Here is a 16,050-nt window from a genome sequence, read left to right on the forward strand (position 1 = left end):
TTTCAGGCTTCTGTCAGTTTAATAGTTTTCTTTATTACATGCTTATCCTTATTGTTTTAGCAGAGACACTTCACATTGTAGCCTACACACTTGGCTTTTTTAATGTTTGTTTATTTTTGAGAGAGAGAGAGAGAGAGAGAGAGTGCAAATGGGAAAGGTGGCAGAGAGAGACACAAAATCGGAAGTAGGCTCCAGGAGCTTTTAGCATAGAGCCCCTGTGCAGGGCTTGAACTCACAAACCATGAGACCGTGACCTGAGCTGAAGTCAGACACCCAAGCAACTGGGCCACCCAGGTACCCCTATACTTGACTGTTCTAGTATAATGTAAAGTCAACACTTTAATCTCCCTCTTGCCTCCTCTGGTCTGCAATTGTAATTCAACCTTATTTTAAACCATGATATTTTTGTTTATAGTATTATTTTTGCTTTGACAACATGTGTTGATGTCTTTGCTCCTTTGTTGCTTTTTACATCTGATTCTGGGCTCCTTTGTTCTGGGCCCCTGTCTCTTTTCACTGAAAGACAAAATCTATACCAGGGCTCTCAGTATATGTGGTGGGGAGTAAATGGTGTTCTTTATCGGAATCTTTTTCCCTACGCGAACCTGCAGTTCCAGCATACGAATAATTTCGGCGCTTGAGTTTGCTACCTCCATGGTTTTCTGGCATTTATTATAGCTGATGAGACTGTTCTTAAGTGTACTTGTCATCCCTTCACAACTAATCTGTTTTCTCTGGGGAAGTTCTTAAGATTTTTTTCTTTACTATTGATGTTCTGCAGTTTTACTGATGTATTTAGATGTGGGCTTTTAAAATTGTATCCTACTTGCTCCTGTGTGCTATTATGTGTGTATGTCTACCCGTTGTTTCCACCCTGAAAAATTCTCAGCCCTTATGTCTCCCAATAAATGCCATCTTCCTCGTAATCTTCATTGTGTTTACTTCTCTGAACTCTTATTTTCAGTCTCTGTCTCTGCTATATCCTGGTTGATCTCATCACTTCTGGCGGGGGGGGGGGGGGCACTTCATTTTGTCTTCAATGGTTTCCGGTTTACTGTGTGTCCCTTAACTTTTAAAATTTTATTGTCCTCGGGGCACCTGGGTGGCTCAGTCAGTTAAACATCCAAGTTCGGCTTATGTTGTGCTCTCAGGGTTTGCGAGTCCGAGCCCCATGTCACTGTGCTGACAGCTCGGAGCCTGGAGCCTGCTTCAGATTCTCTGTCTCCCTCTCTCTCTGCCCCTCCCCAACTCATGGTCTATCTCTCAAAAAAGAACAAATGTTAAAAAAAAAAAAAATGTGTAATTAAAAAAGAAAATTTCATTGTCCAAAATCAATTTTTCAATTCCAAGTTGTTTATACTGAAATCAGAGAAAGTACCCAACTTGGTTTCATAATTTCCTGTTTTTACGACTATTCTAGTTTCTTTCTCAGGGTTTTAAATATATTAAGAGTCCTTCAGATCCCTGTTTTTCTTTGCTGGATGATTCAGTCTTCTTGTTCATTGGATTTGCTGCCATTATCTTATGCCATATAATCAGCTGTCTTTATACTCCAAGGACAGGCTGGCTGGTTATATAAAAAAAAAAAAAAAGTTGAACCTACTCACTGTTGGGGGCTTTGTAGGCAGCATGGCTTACTCTGATCAAATGCTGCTGTTTAGGGGTCTGTGGCTGACTTTCTTTCTCCTTTTCTAAAAGACTTCATGTTTTTTCCTTGCTATCCAGAGGATTCTCTGTCTTTGGTCTATATTAAAATGTGTCTTGGCATTGATTTTTCTTGGTCACATTTTCTGGAAATATGGTATGTCCCTGATTTTACAGAGTCAAATTTGTAATTTAGGAAAACCCAAGTTTCCTCAAATTGTACACAAGTTTTTCATTTCATTTTTTAATTAATTTTTAAATTTACATCCAAGTTAGCATATGGTGCAACAATGATTTCAGGATTAGATTCCTTAATGCCCCTTCCCCATTTAGCCTATCCCCCTTCCTGCAGCCACTCCAGCAACCCTCTGTTCTCTATATTTAAGAGTCTTTTATGTTTTGTCCCCCTCCCTGGGTATTTGGATATTTGTCTTTCTCTAATTTTGCTTACCATAATACCCTCCAGTTCCATCCACGTAGTTGCAAATGGCAAGATTTCATTCTTTTTGATTGCCGAGTAAGATTCCATTGTATATATATACCACATCTTCTTTATCCACTCATCCATTGATGGACATTTGGGCTCTTTCCATACTTTGGCTATGGTTGATAGCGCTACTATAAACATTGGGGTACATGTGCCCCTTTGAAACATCACATCCATATCCCTTGGATGAATACCTAATAGTGCAATTGCTGGGTGGTAGGGTAGTTCTATTTTTAATTTTTTGAGGAACCTCCATACTGTTTTCCAGAGTGGCTGCACCAGCTTGCATTCCCACCAGCAGTGCAAAAGAGATCCTCTTTCTCCGCATCCTCACCAACATTTATTGTTACAGGAGTTAATGTTAGCCATTCTGACTTGTGTGAGGTGATAGCTCATTGTGGTTTTGATTTATATTTCCCTGATGCATGATGTTGAGCATTTTTCACGTGGCGGCCATCTGGATGTCTTTCTTGGAGAAGTGTCTATTCATGTCTTTTGCCCACTTCTTCACTGGATTATGTTCTTTGGGTGTTGAGTTTGATAAGTTCTTTATAGATGTTGAATACTAACCCTTTATCTGATATGTCATTTGCAAATATCTTCTTCCGTCAGCTGCCTTTTAGTTTTGCTGATTGTTTCCTTCCCTGTGCAGAAGCATTATGTTTTGATGAGGTCCCAACAGTTCATTTTTGCTTTTGTTTCCCTTGACCCCGGAGATGTGTTAAGAACCTGATGTGGCCAATGTCAAAGAGGTTACTGCCTGCTTTCTCCTCTAGGATTTTGATGGCTTCCTGTCTTACATTTTGGTCTTTCATCCATTTTGAGTTTATTTTTGTGTATTTTCCATTTCATTTTAAAATGTTTTTCTTCCTAATTTCCTTTTTCTTACCTGGTCATTTCCAAACCAGAATTTTGTTTACACAGGCAATCATTTCCCTTTTTAAAAACTTGTTGTAATTTGGCTACAATGCAAAGCCTCTTGTGGTAACATTTTTAGATGAAAAATCTTTTTATCTTTTAATGTTTCATTTATTTTTAAGAGAGAGTGAGCACAAGCAGGGAAGGGGCAGAGAGAGACAGAATTGGAAGCAGGCTCCAGGCTCTGAGCTGTCAGCACACAGCCTGATGCGGGGCTTGAACTCATGAACCACCAGATCATGACCTGAGCCAAAGTCAGATGCTTCACCAGCTGAGCCACCCAAGTGGCCCTGAAAGTCTTTGCTTTTCCTATTCGTTGCCTTGTCAATTATGTTTTCCCTAAACCAGAGATTTGGAAGAACTGGCATGGGGCAGGTAAGAGCCATGCTGTAAACTGGCAGGCATTACAACAAACTTGTAGTGACCCAAGCGTGAATGTGAGCATCAGCCTTGCTGCTTTTGTAACACATAACCAAACCAGGTGCCAGGAAACTTCAGGGCTAGCCCACATGGCCCTCACCCTAGAGAACTCTCTGCTGGCTTTAACATACCCACACTCCATTTTCTCTTTCTGGCAGCCCTGAATCCTACATTTCAAAGCTTGACAGGTCTCCTGATTTTATCAGAGAAGCTCATTTTCCCATAGCCTCTGTGAGAGTTGGTCTCCTTCCTTGAAAAACTGTTGTGATGAGTTCTGAACTTGGGTAAAAAAAACCTCATTTTCCCAAACCACAGTCATGCAGAGGCTCGGAGGTGTGGTTTCCCCTTACTAGCTTTTTCTCCTCCCCATTCCTGACTATTGTATATGGAAAGTCCACTGTCTGGGCTCTACTGCCTCTGCCCTTCCCAGCAGCCATCCCTCACACCCCAATCCTTACACACACACGCATGCATTGCCACGCACACACCTTGTCCACACTCTGTTGGAGCCTGTCAGGTGGATTATACACACATCACCTGGGTGTAGTTACCATGTATCACTAAGAGCATCTAAATAAAATTAAGTAGAGATGAATTTTCCACATTCCTCAGTGTTTCTTGTCCCTGGTGGTAATAGTTATAAAATTTCAACAGGAAAAAAATCTCTTTAAAGGGATCTACTTCATCGGGCCGCCCACGTTGCTCAGTTGGTTGAGCGTCCAACCTCGGCTCAGGTCATGATCTCACAGTCCGTGAGTTCGAGCCCTGCATCGGGCTCTGTGCCTCCCTCTCTCTGACCCTCCCCTGTTCATGCTCTGAAGAATCTACTTCACCTTATCGGAAGACTCTATTACTAAAAAGTGCATTTGTTTCCTCCTACCTCGTGTTCACCAGGTTTAATGACCTCCTTTTGCGATGCCGGGAACTTGAAACCTGGACCCACGATCTTGCCCTTCCAGCTGTGGTGTGGCTTCCTGGCTTCTTCAACCCTCAGTCCTTCTTAACTGGTAAGGGCTCCAACTGGGTGGCCCCAGCTTCTGGCACAAATCCTGCCTCACCTGCCCTGCTCTCCAGTGCTCATGACAGAGGAGGGAGGGGCAGGAGTGATAGCTGGGTGTGCAGAGAAAGTAAAGTTCCAAGCATAGCAGCCACGTGAAGTGGGATATAAACATTTTCTGTCAAAGGCCACGGGGTCTCTTCTCCAGTGGTTCCCTTCTGCCACCACAGTGCAAAACCAGATGCTGTGTAACCAAATGGGCCTGGCTATTCCAGTAAAAGTTCATGTACACAAGCAGGGAGGTGTCCTGCAGGCCTCAGTTGGCCATCAGTCTAGCGCAGCCACACGCACATTTCCAGGAACCCGAAGCACAGCACAATGCCTCAGTCAGGAAGGCAGCTGACTGTGGGCCCCTGGGAGCCCTTTTACCACTACATCCCATTTCCTGCTCCTTCTCTTCCCACAGCAATCATGCAGACCACGGCTCGCAAAAATGAGTGGCCCCTGGACAAAATGTGCTTGACTGTTGATGTTACCAAAAAAACCAAGGAAGATTATGGCCATCCTCCACGGGAAGGTGCCTATCTCCACGGGCTCCTCATGGAAGGTAAGATAGCACAAGCAGCACCGGTGTAGTTTTTAATTTAGGAGCTTTCTTCGATCAGTTGCAAGTTGGTATCTGTCCTTGGTTTACTCCACTCCTCTGTACTCACATCTAGCAGTCGTCTATCTCGTTTCACCACATTTAATGCCAGGATCTGGGTCCAATGTCAGCCAAGTTTTAAGGCATGTAGGGTGATGGCTGTCACTTCATTCTGCATCTGTATCTAGTGTTAAATTACCCGTGGCATTAAGACCTACACTAAAAAGATTGTGAAACGATTAAAAACTGTCACTTCACTCTGACATTTTACTACAAGATTTCTTTAAGATGCCACTGCATGCAAATCTCTAATGTGGGTGGGTGGGAGGAAAGGCATTCATTTTGAAGAATTCAATTTGCTTTATTGTGCCTGAATTCTTGGAGAGTGTGTTTTCAAACAAGGTTTAGATCTTTTGAATTCAAGTTAATTTTTCAAAGGAAAGTTTAGACGTGGAACCCTGAGCCCTGCCGCCAGTGTTTCTGTGGCACTCCTTAACCTCCCACACCAGTAAGGAAGCCGACAAGCAGTAACGACAAAACTGAACATTTATTGCTTCCAACACACCACACTGTTGCAATCCTTGTGTTTGTGCTATAGGTGCCAGATGGGACACACAGTCAGGAACCATTGCTGATGCCTGCCTCAAGGAGTTAACATCTGTGATGCCGGTTATCTTTGCAAAAGCCATACCCACAGACAGACAGGAAACTAAACACACCTATGAATGCCCGGTGTACAAAACCAAAATGAGGGGCCCAACCTACGTGTGGACCTTCAGATTGAAAAGCAAAGACAAGGCGGCCAAATGGGTCCTGGCAGGCGTGGCCCTGCTGCTGGAAGCCTGAGATGGCCCTCAGGCTCGGAGAACACAGGCCTTGGCCGGGGGGCTGCACACATTAACACACTCCAGCTTCTGGAATTTTTAAGTAACTTACATGTGCGTTAATTTTGCTTAAACACCATCCTTAACAGTCTCCCCATCAGAAACTGGGATTTGAGTTCTTGCACATAAACAAAATCTTTTTAAATTAAAAAAACCTAGAAGCCCCTGACCTCAGGCAGTAGGTGAATCCTGAAGGAAGAGGCAGACGGTCCTGCCGGCCAGCTGTGTCCCCAGGCCTCCAGTGTCAGTAACGTGACAGGTGACTTTTAATAAAAATAAAACTCTAGTACTCAAGATCTATGGGTTAATTGCACTTTGTAATTTAAGAGAACATTCTTTCTTTAACATAAATTTCCAATGACCCAGAGAAGCACTAACTACCTGGTCTGAACTGTGGTCACTGCCTGGGAGGTAAAGATCAAGGCACCAAACAGTGTCAAAGGCAAGAGCTGCTTACACAACGTTTGCCCTGGAACTTACCTGGACTTTAACTCCACCCCATTTAAACTGTGTTTTTGTCACATGCAGATGCTTTTAAACCACTCACTACGCATAGGGGCCCGTGGATATATGTAAATAGATTCCTCTGCTTTGCCGTCTTCCTGAGAAACCTTTTCAAGCATATAAACAACCTTAAAAAAATAGTATTTAGATCTACGAACAACTTCTGTATAAAAACACAACTGGAAGAAATCGTAGGCACCCGTGGGATGGCATATGTTGCTAGAGTTCTTTACGGTGAGGTGGCTGGTTTTGTTCTTAATCATCTTCTACCAGCTGCTTCTGTAAGCTGAGGAAAAGAAGGGAGGCGTCAGTGTGATGGGTATGGAGATGAACACAAAGCCGGGTTCTAGGCTCGAGTGCACAGCCCAGCCCCGACTCCTCGGCCAGGCAGCGGGAGCCACGGGCCTCACTCCCGCACGCCAAACCACACTGCAGAATCCCACGCAGCTTCCTCAGCCCTGGAAAGCAGTAACCGTGTCGGCCACGCCCTTTGCCCCAACCTATCCCCTCAGCCTGCTTGCCTCCATATCTGTTTTACACAATGAGGGGGGAACTGGGGATACAGGCAGCACCAAAGCTGAAGATCCTAGCAAAGAAGGGAAACGTTCCAATGGGGAACACATCAGCCCTGAGCTGCTCTAATGCAAGCAGCTAGGGAATGGATGGCACTCAAGATGGTTTTTAAGCATCTGCCTGAAATATGGCAACCACTCCCGCCTCCACGGTCTCCCCGGCTGGAGCTGGAGATGACAGCCTCCATTTGTGACCTGTGACTTACCTCTCCAGGTATTCCTTAACATTATTGTAACCGTAAAACTTGGCTAGGTGAATGAGGATCCCTGTGGCACAGCGGCCATCACGCTTGCGACAGTAACTGCAATTGCAGATCCCACGGCAGGGAGGACACATCCAATCCTGGAAGAGCAGTTTCCCGTTACCTACATTGTGCCCAAGCCCGGCTCACTTGGTCTCTCCTCCAACCTTCAGTCACAGGATACTTCTAGTATATGGCACAGGGAGACTAAACGAGTCTCCTCCCCATGATTCAAAAGGCCCAGAGAGGTTGACCACCCAGGGTCCCACGTGTGGAGAAACACAGAAAATTAGACGCCTGCTTCAAACTGTGGAGAATTTTAGGAGTACAAAAGAGCAGCGAGACGGACGTGTGAATTCTAGCTCTTCTACTTCTTAAACCACATAACCGGAGTCGTGGTCTATATTCATCTGCAAAATGGGGACAGTGATTTACCCCATGACTGCTGTGAAAGAGGTCACACGGCAGGGGTCAAGTAAGAGCACAGACTCTGAGGCCAGACTGCCTAGGTTCAAGTGGACACATACTAACCATACTATTATCTCACTTCAAGGAGGGAACTGAGGACCTGGGAGGTTATATACTCGACTTCATAAATTTAAATGACTTAGTAACAACTGCAAGTCGACTGTGATAGGAAAACACCTTAGACGACAGCCAGGCACACAGTGACACACACCTGTCCCCTGGCCTCGCCTGAGGTAAGCCATGCTGCTGCAGGAAAGCCACACAGGTGCACCTGACAGACCATAACGGTAGGAAAGCAAGGCTTGGACCCTGGAAAACCCAGTCATCTCTTCTGCCCTATGGGTCAGCTTGCTCTCTTTCCAGAAGGAAACCCTTTTTTTCCCTCTGGAGTGTCGAGGGGTAGACCGAGCTCCGCAGCTACAGGTCCCCGATCATAAAGGGTCCTGAGAGCCCCATCCATCTCAGCTTGCTTCTCTTTGCCGGTGCAATTCACAAGTGCGTACACCGTTCCTACCGGGTCCAGCAGTGCAGATCTCACGTCCTCCCCGTAGCGATTCCGCAGGCACGGCCCACAGAACTGTCCTCGGACCCCACCGCAGCCCTGGTTCCGACACACCGTCTTGGTGTCGATGGTCTTCTGCCTGCACTGATGGCAAGTGTTGCCCTGAGGGAGGAAGGCAGTGGGTGGGTGAACTCGGGACTTACAGGGCAAAGCGCGCAAGCCCACATGCTGTCTATGTATGTTCAATAGGGCGTGAAGAGGCCGAGCCTCTCGCCCCGCAGCGAGCAGCACCACTTCTCTGGTCCAAACCACAGGGAAACCTATTAGAGCAAGTAAGAGCAGGGCACCTAGAAGAAATGAGATGGTCAGAGAGGCCAGCAGAAAGGAGAGGAAGAGCCCACAAAGGGTGACAGGGGCCCAAGTGGCCCCGAGCCCACGGCAGCCACATTTGGCTCCGGCCCAGCTTCTGGTGATCTGGAGCTTTTCAGTATAAAATTTCCCGGTGTTAAAATGTTGGCAATTACATTAAAAACGTTTTAATATTGCCTTAATGGGACACTGCCTCATTTAAAAAATGATGCATAACACCACAAAGCCTCCCTCCAAATCACTGTTTAAAAGAAATTTAACTCATTTCCTACCAACCACAGATATTGTCAAACTTGTTACTATGGTTCTGTTCATCAAAAAGCACACACACAAACACAGTTTTTTCTTCTATGTTTAAAATAAACACTGGGGGGGGGGGGAGGGGCGCCTGGGTGGCTCAGTCAGTTGAGAGTCCGACTTCGGCTCAGGTCATGCATGATCTCATGGCTCGGGAGTTCGAGCCCCGCATGGGGCTCTGTGCTGACAGCTCAGAGCCTGGAACCTCCTTCGGATTCTGGGTCTCCCTCTCTCTCTCTCTGCCCCTCCCCCACTCACACTCTGTCTCTCTCTCAAAAATAAACAAACATTAAGAAAAAAATTTTTTTAAATAAACACCAGGGATACCTGGGTGGCTCAGTCAGTTAAGCATCTGACTTCAGCTCAGGTCATCATCTCACAGTTCGTGAGCTCAAAGCCCCACATCAGGCTCTGTGCTGCCAGCTCAAAGCATGGAACCTGCTTCAGATCCTGCTTGCACTCTCTCTCTCAAAAATAAACGTCAAAAAAATTTTCTTTAAATAAACACCATATAAATATTTAAAATGTTAACTATTATCAATATGCTCTTCCAAACTATATGCCTGCCTCCCCACAACTCATGCGCATCCCCCAGAGAGACCTCTCCTGAGGAGAATTCCCGCAGGAAGCCAACTCCCTCCACCCAGTTACAGTTGGTCCTCCCAGTCACAAGGGAGGCGGCCTGAGGGTCTAAGCCCAGATGCAGTTTAAAAACAATGCAGGATTTCTAATACCAGTTCCTTGGACTCCCAGTTAGAATCACAATCATTCAAATTATTCATCATACAGAATTTACCAGAACTTTATCGTAGATTTTATCTCGAACGGTGATGGCAACATTTTCTAAGTCCTCTTCAGTGATATCCTCCACTGGCCGAAAAGAAGATACACGGTGACGCCGTCTATACCCCTGGCATTTCCCCTGCAAGATGAGCCAAAGCAGAACCTGGTGTGAGATGTTCTGATTAAAAAACATGCATAAAAATTTCACACTCTCAGAGCTCCAGCGCCATAAATGTTAACTGTGTCCCTCTCCGATTTCCCTGGAATCATCTACTGAGCTGCCACCACAGACACAGTGCAAGCCTCCTGCACGGCAAGGTGGTCCAACAATAAAGGAGCAGCTCAGGTTTTACCTGATCAACAACAGTCACCAGCCATGAACCTGTAAGGACAGAGACAAGAACCACGACGGATGGCCAAACCTGCCAACGGGAAGGGTTGTTTCTCGCTCCAGTCCAAAAGCACTTAGAATGCCCCCTTCCTAAAACTCAAAGGGCTAGGAGGAATCACTGCCCTTTCCCACGGCCAAAACCCGAGGGCCACCTGGCACCACTGACAGGCCTTTCGTGCCCCCCGTGAAGATGAAGTAGAGGGTCCTAACCCTGGAGCAGCTCCTCTGCTCTACTCAGGTCAAGGCCTTTCTCCACCCTACAGCCTAGATGGGGGTGGGGGTTCTTCTCAGAGTGTGGTCCCGGGAACACCAGCTCCACCTGAGAACCTGGTAGAAATGCCCATGCTCAACTGCTGCATACTTATTGCTTAGACAGACAATAATGTGTTTATGGTGCTGAGAAAATACCCCGCTAATTGTCTTCCTTCTCCTGAAAGTGTAAAACTCTTCTGCAAATTTGGCAGTGGAGACAGTGAAGTTCTCCAGGGCAAATTTCTCAGGAGGCCGCGCGCTCCGGGTGGGGTTAGTGCGTCTTGTGATCTGTCCCTCGGAGAAAGCCCGCCTCACTGTTCTCTTCTTCTGAAAGCAAGAGCACAGACATTTGCAACCGGGTGCTTTCTTGAATAAAAGCCATCTGGCAACAGATTATGTTCATCAGTATTGGAGTAAGTAATTATAAAGGAGTTCTACTTACAGAGGCTGAGTTTGGGGTTCGTACTGGGAAGAAATCCGGCATGGAGTTCAGTTCTGCCAATAACTGAGCCAGCTGAAGTTCAGAACAAAAGAAAGGACCTTACATCAATATTGCCATGCCGAGTTTGTCTAACGCCTTATCCCAAGTCTTCAGTTTTGCCAACAGTAAAAACTTGACTAAAGTAGTTCACGTGGGATCTCAACAGTTGTTGTATTTTTTAACCTCATATGTAGACACGTTTTTTAAAGTTTATTTTGACACAGAGAGAGAGAGACTGCGTGGAGGAAGGGCAGAGAGAGAATCCCAAGCAGGCTCTGAGCTGTTAGCACAGACCCCGACACAGGGCTCAATCCCACAAACCGTGAAATCATAACCTGAGCCAAAATCAAGAGTCAGGTGCTTAACTGACTGAGCCACCCAGACACCGCACGATTTTTATTTAATGTTTATTTTGAGAGAGAGAAGGCATATGCAAGTGAGGGGGGGAGGGGCAGAGAGACAAAGGGAGAGAGACTATCTCAAGGAGGCTCAGCACTGTCAGCGCACAGCCCAACGTAGGACTTGATCCTAGGAACAGTGAGATCATGACCTGAGCTGAAATCAGGAGTCGGATGGATCCTCAACTGACCGAGCCACCCAGGCACACCAAGAATTTTATCTCCAGAGATGTTGATAGCATCCACAGAAATAAAATCTATGCCCATTCCTTATATACGAAAGCGTGACATGAAGAAGTGGTCCTTGGCATGATGAGACTGGGTGTATGAGGCTGGAATCCTGACATGGCCACTAATTCGCAGTGTGACCCTAAAAGAGATCACTGTGCACACCTAAAGCAAGTGTCATCGTGTTCAAAACAAAAGGCTCAACTAGATTGTTCTGACAGTTGTTTAGAGCTCCAAGAAAACTGTTTTAAGTTAATTTCTCATCACTAAGAATAACTTAATGGAAATATTCCCAAATAAACACCTAAGAATACCAAGTAACAGGCGATAATATTCTAGTCAATTAGGATTCTTATTTATACAAATGTTTAGGCATCATTAAAAAATCATGAACATTTATTTTAAAGATGCAGAGATGCAGTGCTAAAAATTTCCCTTAGCTAATAAGTATAAACAGGTCGATTTATGTAACTTTTTTTAATTAAAAACAAATTTTTTAAGTGTATTTACTTTTGAGAGAGAGAGACAAGAGACAGAGCACGAGCAGGGGAGGAGAGAGAGGGAAACACAGAATCTGAAGCAGGCTCCAGCCTCTGAGCTATCACCACAGAGCCCACTGCGGGGCTCAAACCCATGAACCGTGAGATCATGACCTGAGCCGAAGTTGGACTTAATTGACTGAGCCACCCAGGTGCCCCTAGGCTTTCTATTTTCTTAAATAACTTATTAGATGTATAAGACTGCATACACAGCATCATTATATTATGCTTTTTAAAAAGAAATTATTACAAATATACCAAAATGCTAAAGTGATTGGCAGAATTTTATTAATTCTGTATACGCAAAATTATGAAGCAAACAACAGTTACTGACCAAATACAGAAAAACCAAATACACGCAACCAAGATTTTACCTTGTATCATTATTCATTCTACTGAAGACTTAAGTGGTAACGTGACTCAAAACTGTTCAGTGTGTTTTAATACCTAGGCCTCTTTCATTCTCTCATATGATGTCTTGAAGCCCCAGTGGGTCATCAAAGAAGAAAGATTCCTGTTGAAAGCCCCCGCCTAAACTGCACCTTGCAACTCTCAAAGTGGGCTTCTCTTTTTATCTTTAGTTTCTTTGTGCTGGGAACCGGCCAAGTGCTCAACCCTCTCCTGTCCAATACCACTACATATCTAGAACTTAACTTCCTAATGGTCAACTGTAAGCAGCATTAGTTCAATGGCACCAGGAACCAGGGCTAAAAATGGTCCTGGGAGTCTCTGTTCCCAAACCAGAGCTCACCGGGTAGTAACTGGTTGGCCTTCAGGAACAGAGAAAGGACACATAAGAACCAGACCACATGTCCTGACAGAAGCCCAGACGACAGCAGCTATGAGGGCAGCTCCGTGAGCCTCCGTGGTCGCTAAGCAGGGCTCAGTGCCAGCTCCTAGACCACCCGCCACCAGGCCTTACCATGGCTTTGTTCTCCTTGATGTTCATGGTCCTTTTCAGCAGCGCATCTGAGCTCTCCTGGCCCTCATCCCTGGAGTCATCCTCAGATTCAGACACCGAATCTTCCCTTTCCTTCCCCTGTCTGCAGCTTCTCTTTCTTCCAAGAATTGCTTTTTTATTGTCCTGTAAGCGTTTGCTAGGAAATAGCGGCTCAGAAGAACTGTCATCAGATTTTTTTGCCAGTTTCTTGGTGGGGAATTGAAAGGCTACTCGAAGACCAATACTGCTTCTCCTCGGCCTGCTTCTCCTGGGTGTAGCCTTTTCTTCTTCATCCTCTTCTTCACTCGCTGAAGACACCTTACCAGCATCGCTCAAATCTGACTCCACAAGCTGACAAAATGAAAGGGCAAAGACGATGTTTTGTGACTGACCTTCAAAAGCACATCGCTTAAAAACACTCTGCCATTAGAGAAAAAATGAGTAGAAGAAAGCCTCCCCTCCCTATTAATTAGTTCCCTCTGGTCCATTAAGTGCTCAGGTGGTCTGTTGATGACTATGGTCCCAGGGCAGGCTCTCCACCACTGCCTGGGGATCCGGCCACACCCACCAGCAGACTGTTCCCTTCCCAGCACGGGCTGGAAGCCATGCTCTCACAGACGGGGCTCCTCCACTGTGGAACATCTGGAAGCCAAGTAGTATGAGGCAAAGCCAAAGAAAAGGCTATGTATGGCCTAAGAGTTATCCTCACACAGATGGAGTGCTAAGGGAAAACATACTGACGATTCTGCCCTGAACAGCAGGAACAGGACAGCTGACTTCACCTCAGCGAGGTGACGGAGGAGCAAGCAGATGACTGGCCACTGGGGTTGGTGAGGGAGTCTCATTCCCAAGACATGATGGGCCCTCACGCCAAGGGACGTCCCCTCCCCTTTTCTGCAACCAGTAGAGCCATAGGGTGAAATCGAGGCAGACCCTCCGTGGCTTTGCTGGGAAACACCCGTTCCATCAGCTCAAGAAACTCCTGCCCCAGATTTTTGGATTCCGCTTGGAATAGGCTTCTGGCACGAACACGAAATTGAGATTGACACACAAGAGCACAGTAAGAACAGAAGGCAATGGCCGGTGATATCACCCAGGAGATGGCGGCGACACCTCAAATACAAGGGGGCCCTTAGCAATGGCAAAGATGGGCTCGAATATCGAGACCCAGGCCACCTGCTGGGGATCTTTCCTTTACCACGTGCTGGAAAAGTTTAGTCTGAGAGCCTCTGTCAGGGACTGCACAACAGGCCGCTGTGAGAAGAGCAGGGAACCACAGCACGATGGGCCTGGGACTGAGGGAAATGACTCTGCTTCCTCCTCAGTGATCAGCCCCCACGTTCTAGCTGGACTCAAATTAGAAATAATTTGAAAAGAAAACTGCAGGTAATTTCCAAATCTTGGTGTTTTGTATCAATCCACAACAAACCAAGTAGAGAAATGAGACTATGGTTAACTGGGTTTTTTTTGTTTTGTTTTTTTTAAGTATCCTGAACTTTCTACATCAGTAGCTTTGGAATTTGAAACAGTGGGATTGAAGGAATCTAGTTTTAGGAAGACATTGTTGGGAGAACTTCAGAGCAAGGTGGTCTCAGATTGGCTTTATCTTCTTCATCATCTAACCAGTATCTCTTTACTAAGGATAAGGACTCTCTATAAGGGACTAAAGTGGACAAGAGCAAACTGGAAACACCAGTGGAGACTCAGACCACAGGACAAGAACACAGCTGTGGTTGCTGCACATACGGCTGTAAGACCACCCAACAAACACCCTGGCTAGTAATATCCTATTACCGGAAAAGATGGTCTCACCAGTCTCCACTACAGTGGGCAGGAGGTTGGGGAGGGAGGCAATAATGTTTGCTTGCCCACTGAATTTTATTTTTAAATGTTTATCTTGAAAGAGATAGAGCGAGCACGAGCAGGGAAGGGAAGAGAGAGGCGGGGGGAGGGGTGGGGGGAGAATTCCAAGCAGATTCCACACTGTCAGTGCAGATCCCAACATGGGGCTTGACCTCGTGACAGAGAGATCATGACAGAGCCAAAGAGTCGGACGTGCAGCCGACGGAGCAACCCAGGTGACTCTGCTCACTGAAATTTAAAATAAAATTTGCAGGGGTACTTGGGTGGCTCTGTCAGTTACATGTCTGACTCCTGATTGTGGCTCGGGTCATGATCTCATGGTTTGTGGGTTTGGGCCCCGCATCGGGCCCTGCGCGCTGACCGTGTGGAGCCTGCTTGGGTTTCTCTCTCTCTCTCTCTCTCTCTCTCTCTCTCTCTGCCCCTCCACTGCTCACACTCTAAGTAAGTAAACATTTTTTAAAAAGTAAAAAATAAATAAGTAAATAAAATAAAATCTGCAGGTGGACCTCCCCTAAGCTATGAGTTAACATCAGTCAACAGAACATGTCATGATCCATACCCCAAATATATGGCCAGTGAAAAGAAAAAAGACTTCTGGGGTAGTTCACTTCCCCATGCTGGGAACACAAATTCCTTGAATAACCTGACATCGCTTAACTAAAAGATCAGAAGGAAAACAAGTCACTAAGAGTACGGGATACCCATTAGGGTTTGGAAAGATCTTAGTGTCTTGCTGGCCAGAACATGTCAACTGCCTTACCAGCAGCTTCCGTTTTGAAGGCCAAAGGAGGGCTTGGGGACTAGGCTGGCAGAGCTCTGTGCTGCTCTTCCTGGTGACGGGGTTCGGGGACCAACATCAAACAAGCCAGCCTACCATTAGGGCTTTCAGGCCTTAAGATCCCCCCAGGAAAAGGTGAGCGGCAGAGCAAACCAATAGTTACAGCTTATTTAAATTTCTACACAAGTTCCACACCAGATTCTGCTGCTTAGGAGCTTCTGAACATCAAGAGGCTTTACCTCTATCCTTTATCTTCATACCCAAGAAGGAAGTGGTGTAATGATTTTGGGGGAGAAAGATATGCTCTTTTTCAGTTAATGGAAAACATTTTTATGTCTGCAAAAAACCCAAAGGTTTTAAGTTTCGCTTTTTGTGTAAAATTTTTTAATGTTTATTTTTAGAGAGTGTGTATGTGTATGTGTGAGAGAGAGCGAGCGAGTGAGCTCAAGC

The 16,050-nt window shown here is 45.8% G+C and overlaps 2 protein-coding genes across 5 annotated transcripts in view; one reads left to right on the top strand and one right to left on the bottom strand.

Moving 5' to 3' along the window:
- Positions 1-5,955, top strand: part of DNAH11 (dynein axonemal heavy chain 11) — a 351,912-nt gene extending 345,957 nt beyond the window's left edge. Inside the window, 3 exon segments of the mRNA XM_045495056.1 lie at positions 4,364-4,476; positions 4,933-5,073; positions 5,708-5,955. Of these exon segments, the coding sequence (XP_045351012.1) occupies positions 4,364-4,476; positions 4,933-5,073; positions 5,708-5,955 (502 nt within the window).
- The window catches only part of CDCA7L (cell division cycle associated 7 like), a 39,508-nt gene continuing 29,095 nt past the window's right edge, over positions 5,638-16,050 (bottom strand). For 2 of the 4 annotated variants that reach the window (XM_045495052.1, XM_045495053.1), the window contains exons 4-10: positions 12,942-13,310; positions 10,816-10,887; positions 10,530-10,700; positions 9,744-9,869; positions 8,294-8,443; positions 7,276-7,412; positions 5,638-6,783 (exon numbers count right to left, since the gene is read on the bottom strand). In XM_045495052.1, coding sequence (XP_045351008.1) covers positions 6,753-6,783; positions 7,276-7,412; positions 8,294-8,443; positions 9,744-9,869; positions 10,530-10,700; positions 10,816-10,887; positions 12,942-13,310 — 1,056 coding nt within the window. In that variant the 3' untranslated portion in view covers positions 5,638-6,752. The remainder of the gene's footprint in view (positions 6,784-7,275; positions 7,413-8,293; positions 8,444-9,743; positions 9,870-10,529; positions 10,701-10,815; positions 10,888-12,941; positions 13,311-16,050) is intronic. The other 2 variants (XM_045495055.1, XM_045495054.1) reach the window with 1 other exon arrangement.

This window comes from Leopardus geoffroyi, chromosome A2, assembly GCF_018350155.1.
Source record: "Leopardus geoffroyi isolate Oge1 chromosome A2, O.geoffroyi_Oge1_pat1.0, whole genome shotgun sequence".
NCBI lineage: Eukaryota > Metazoa > Chordata > Mammalia > Carnivora > Felidae > Leopardus > Leopardus geoffroyi.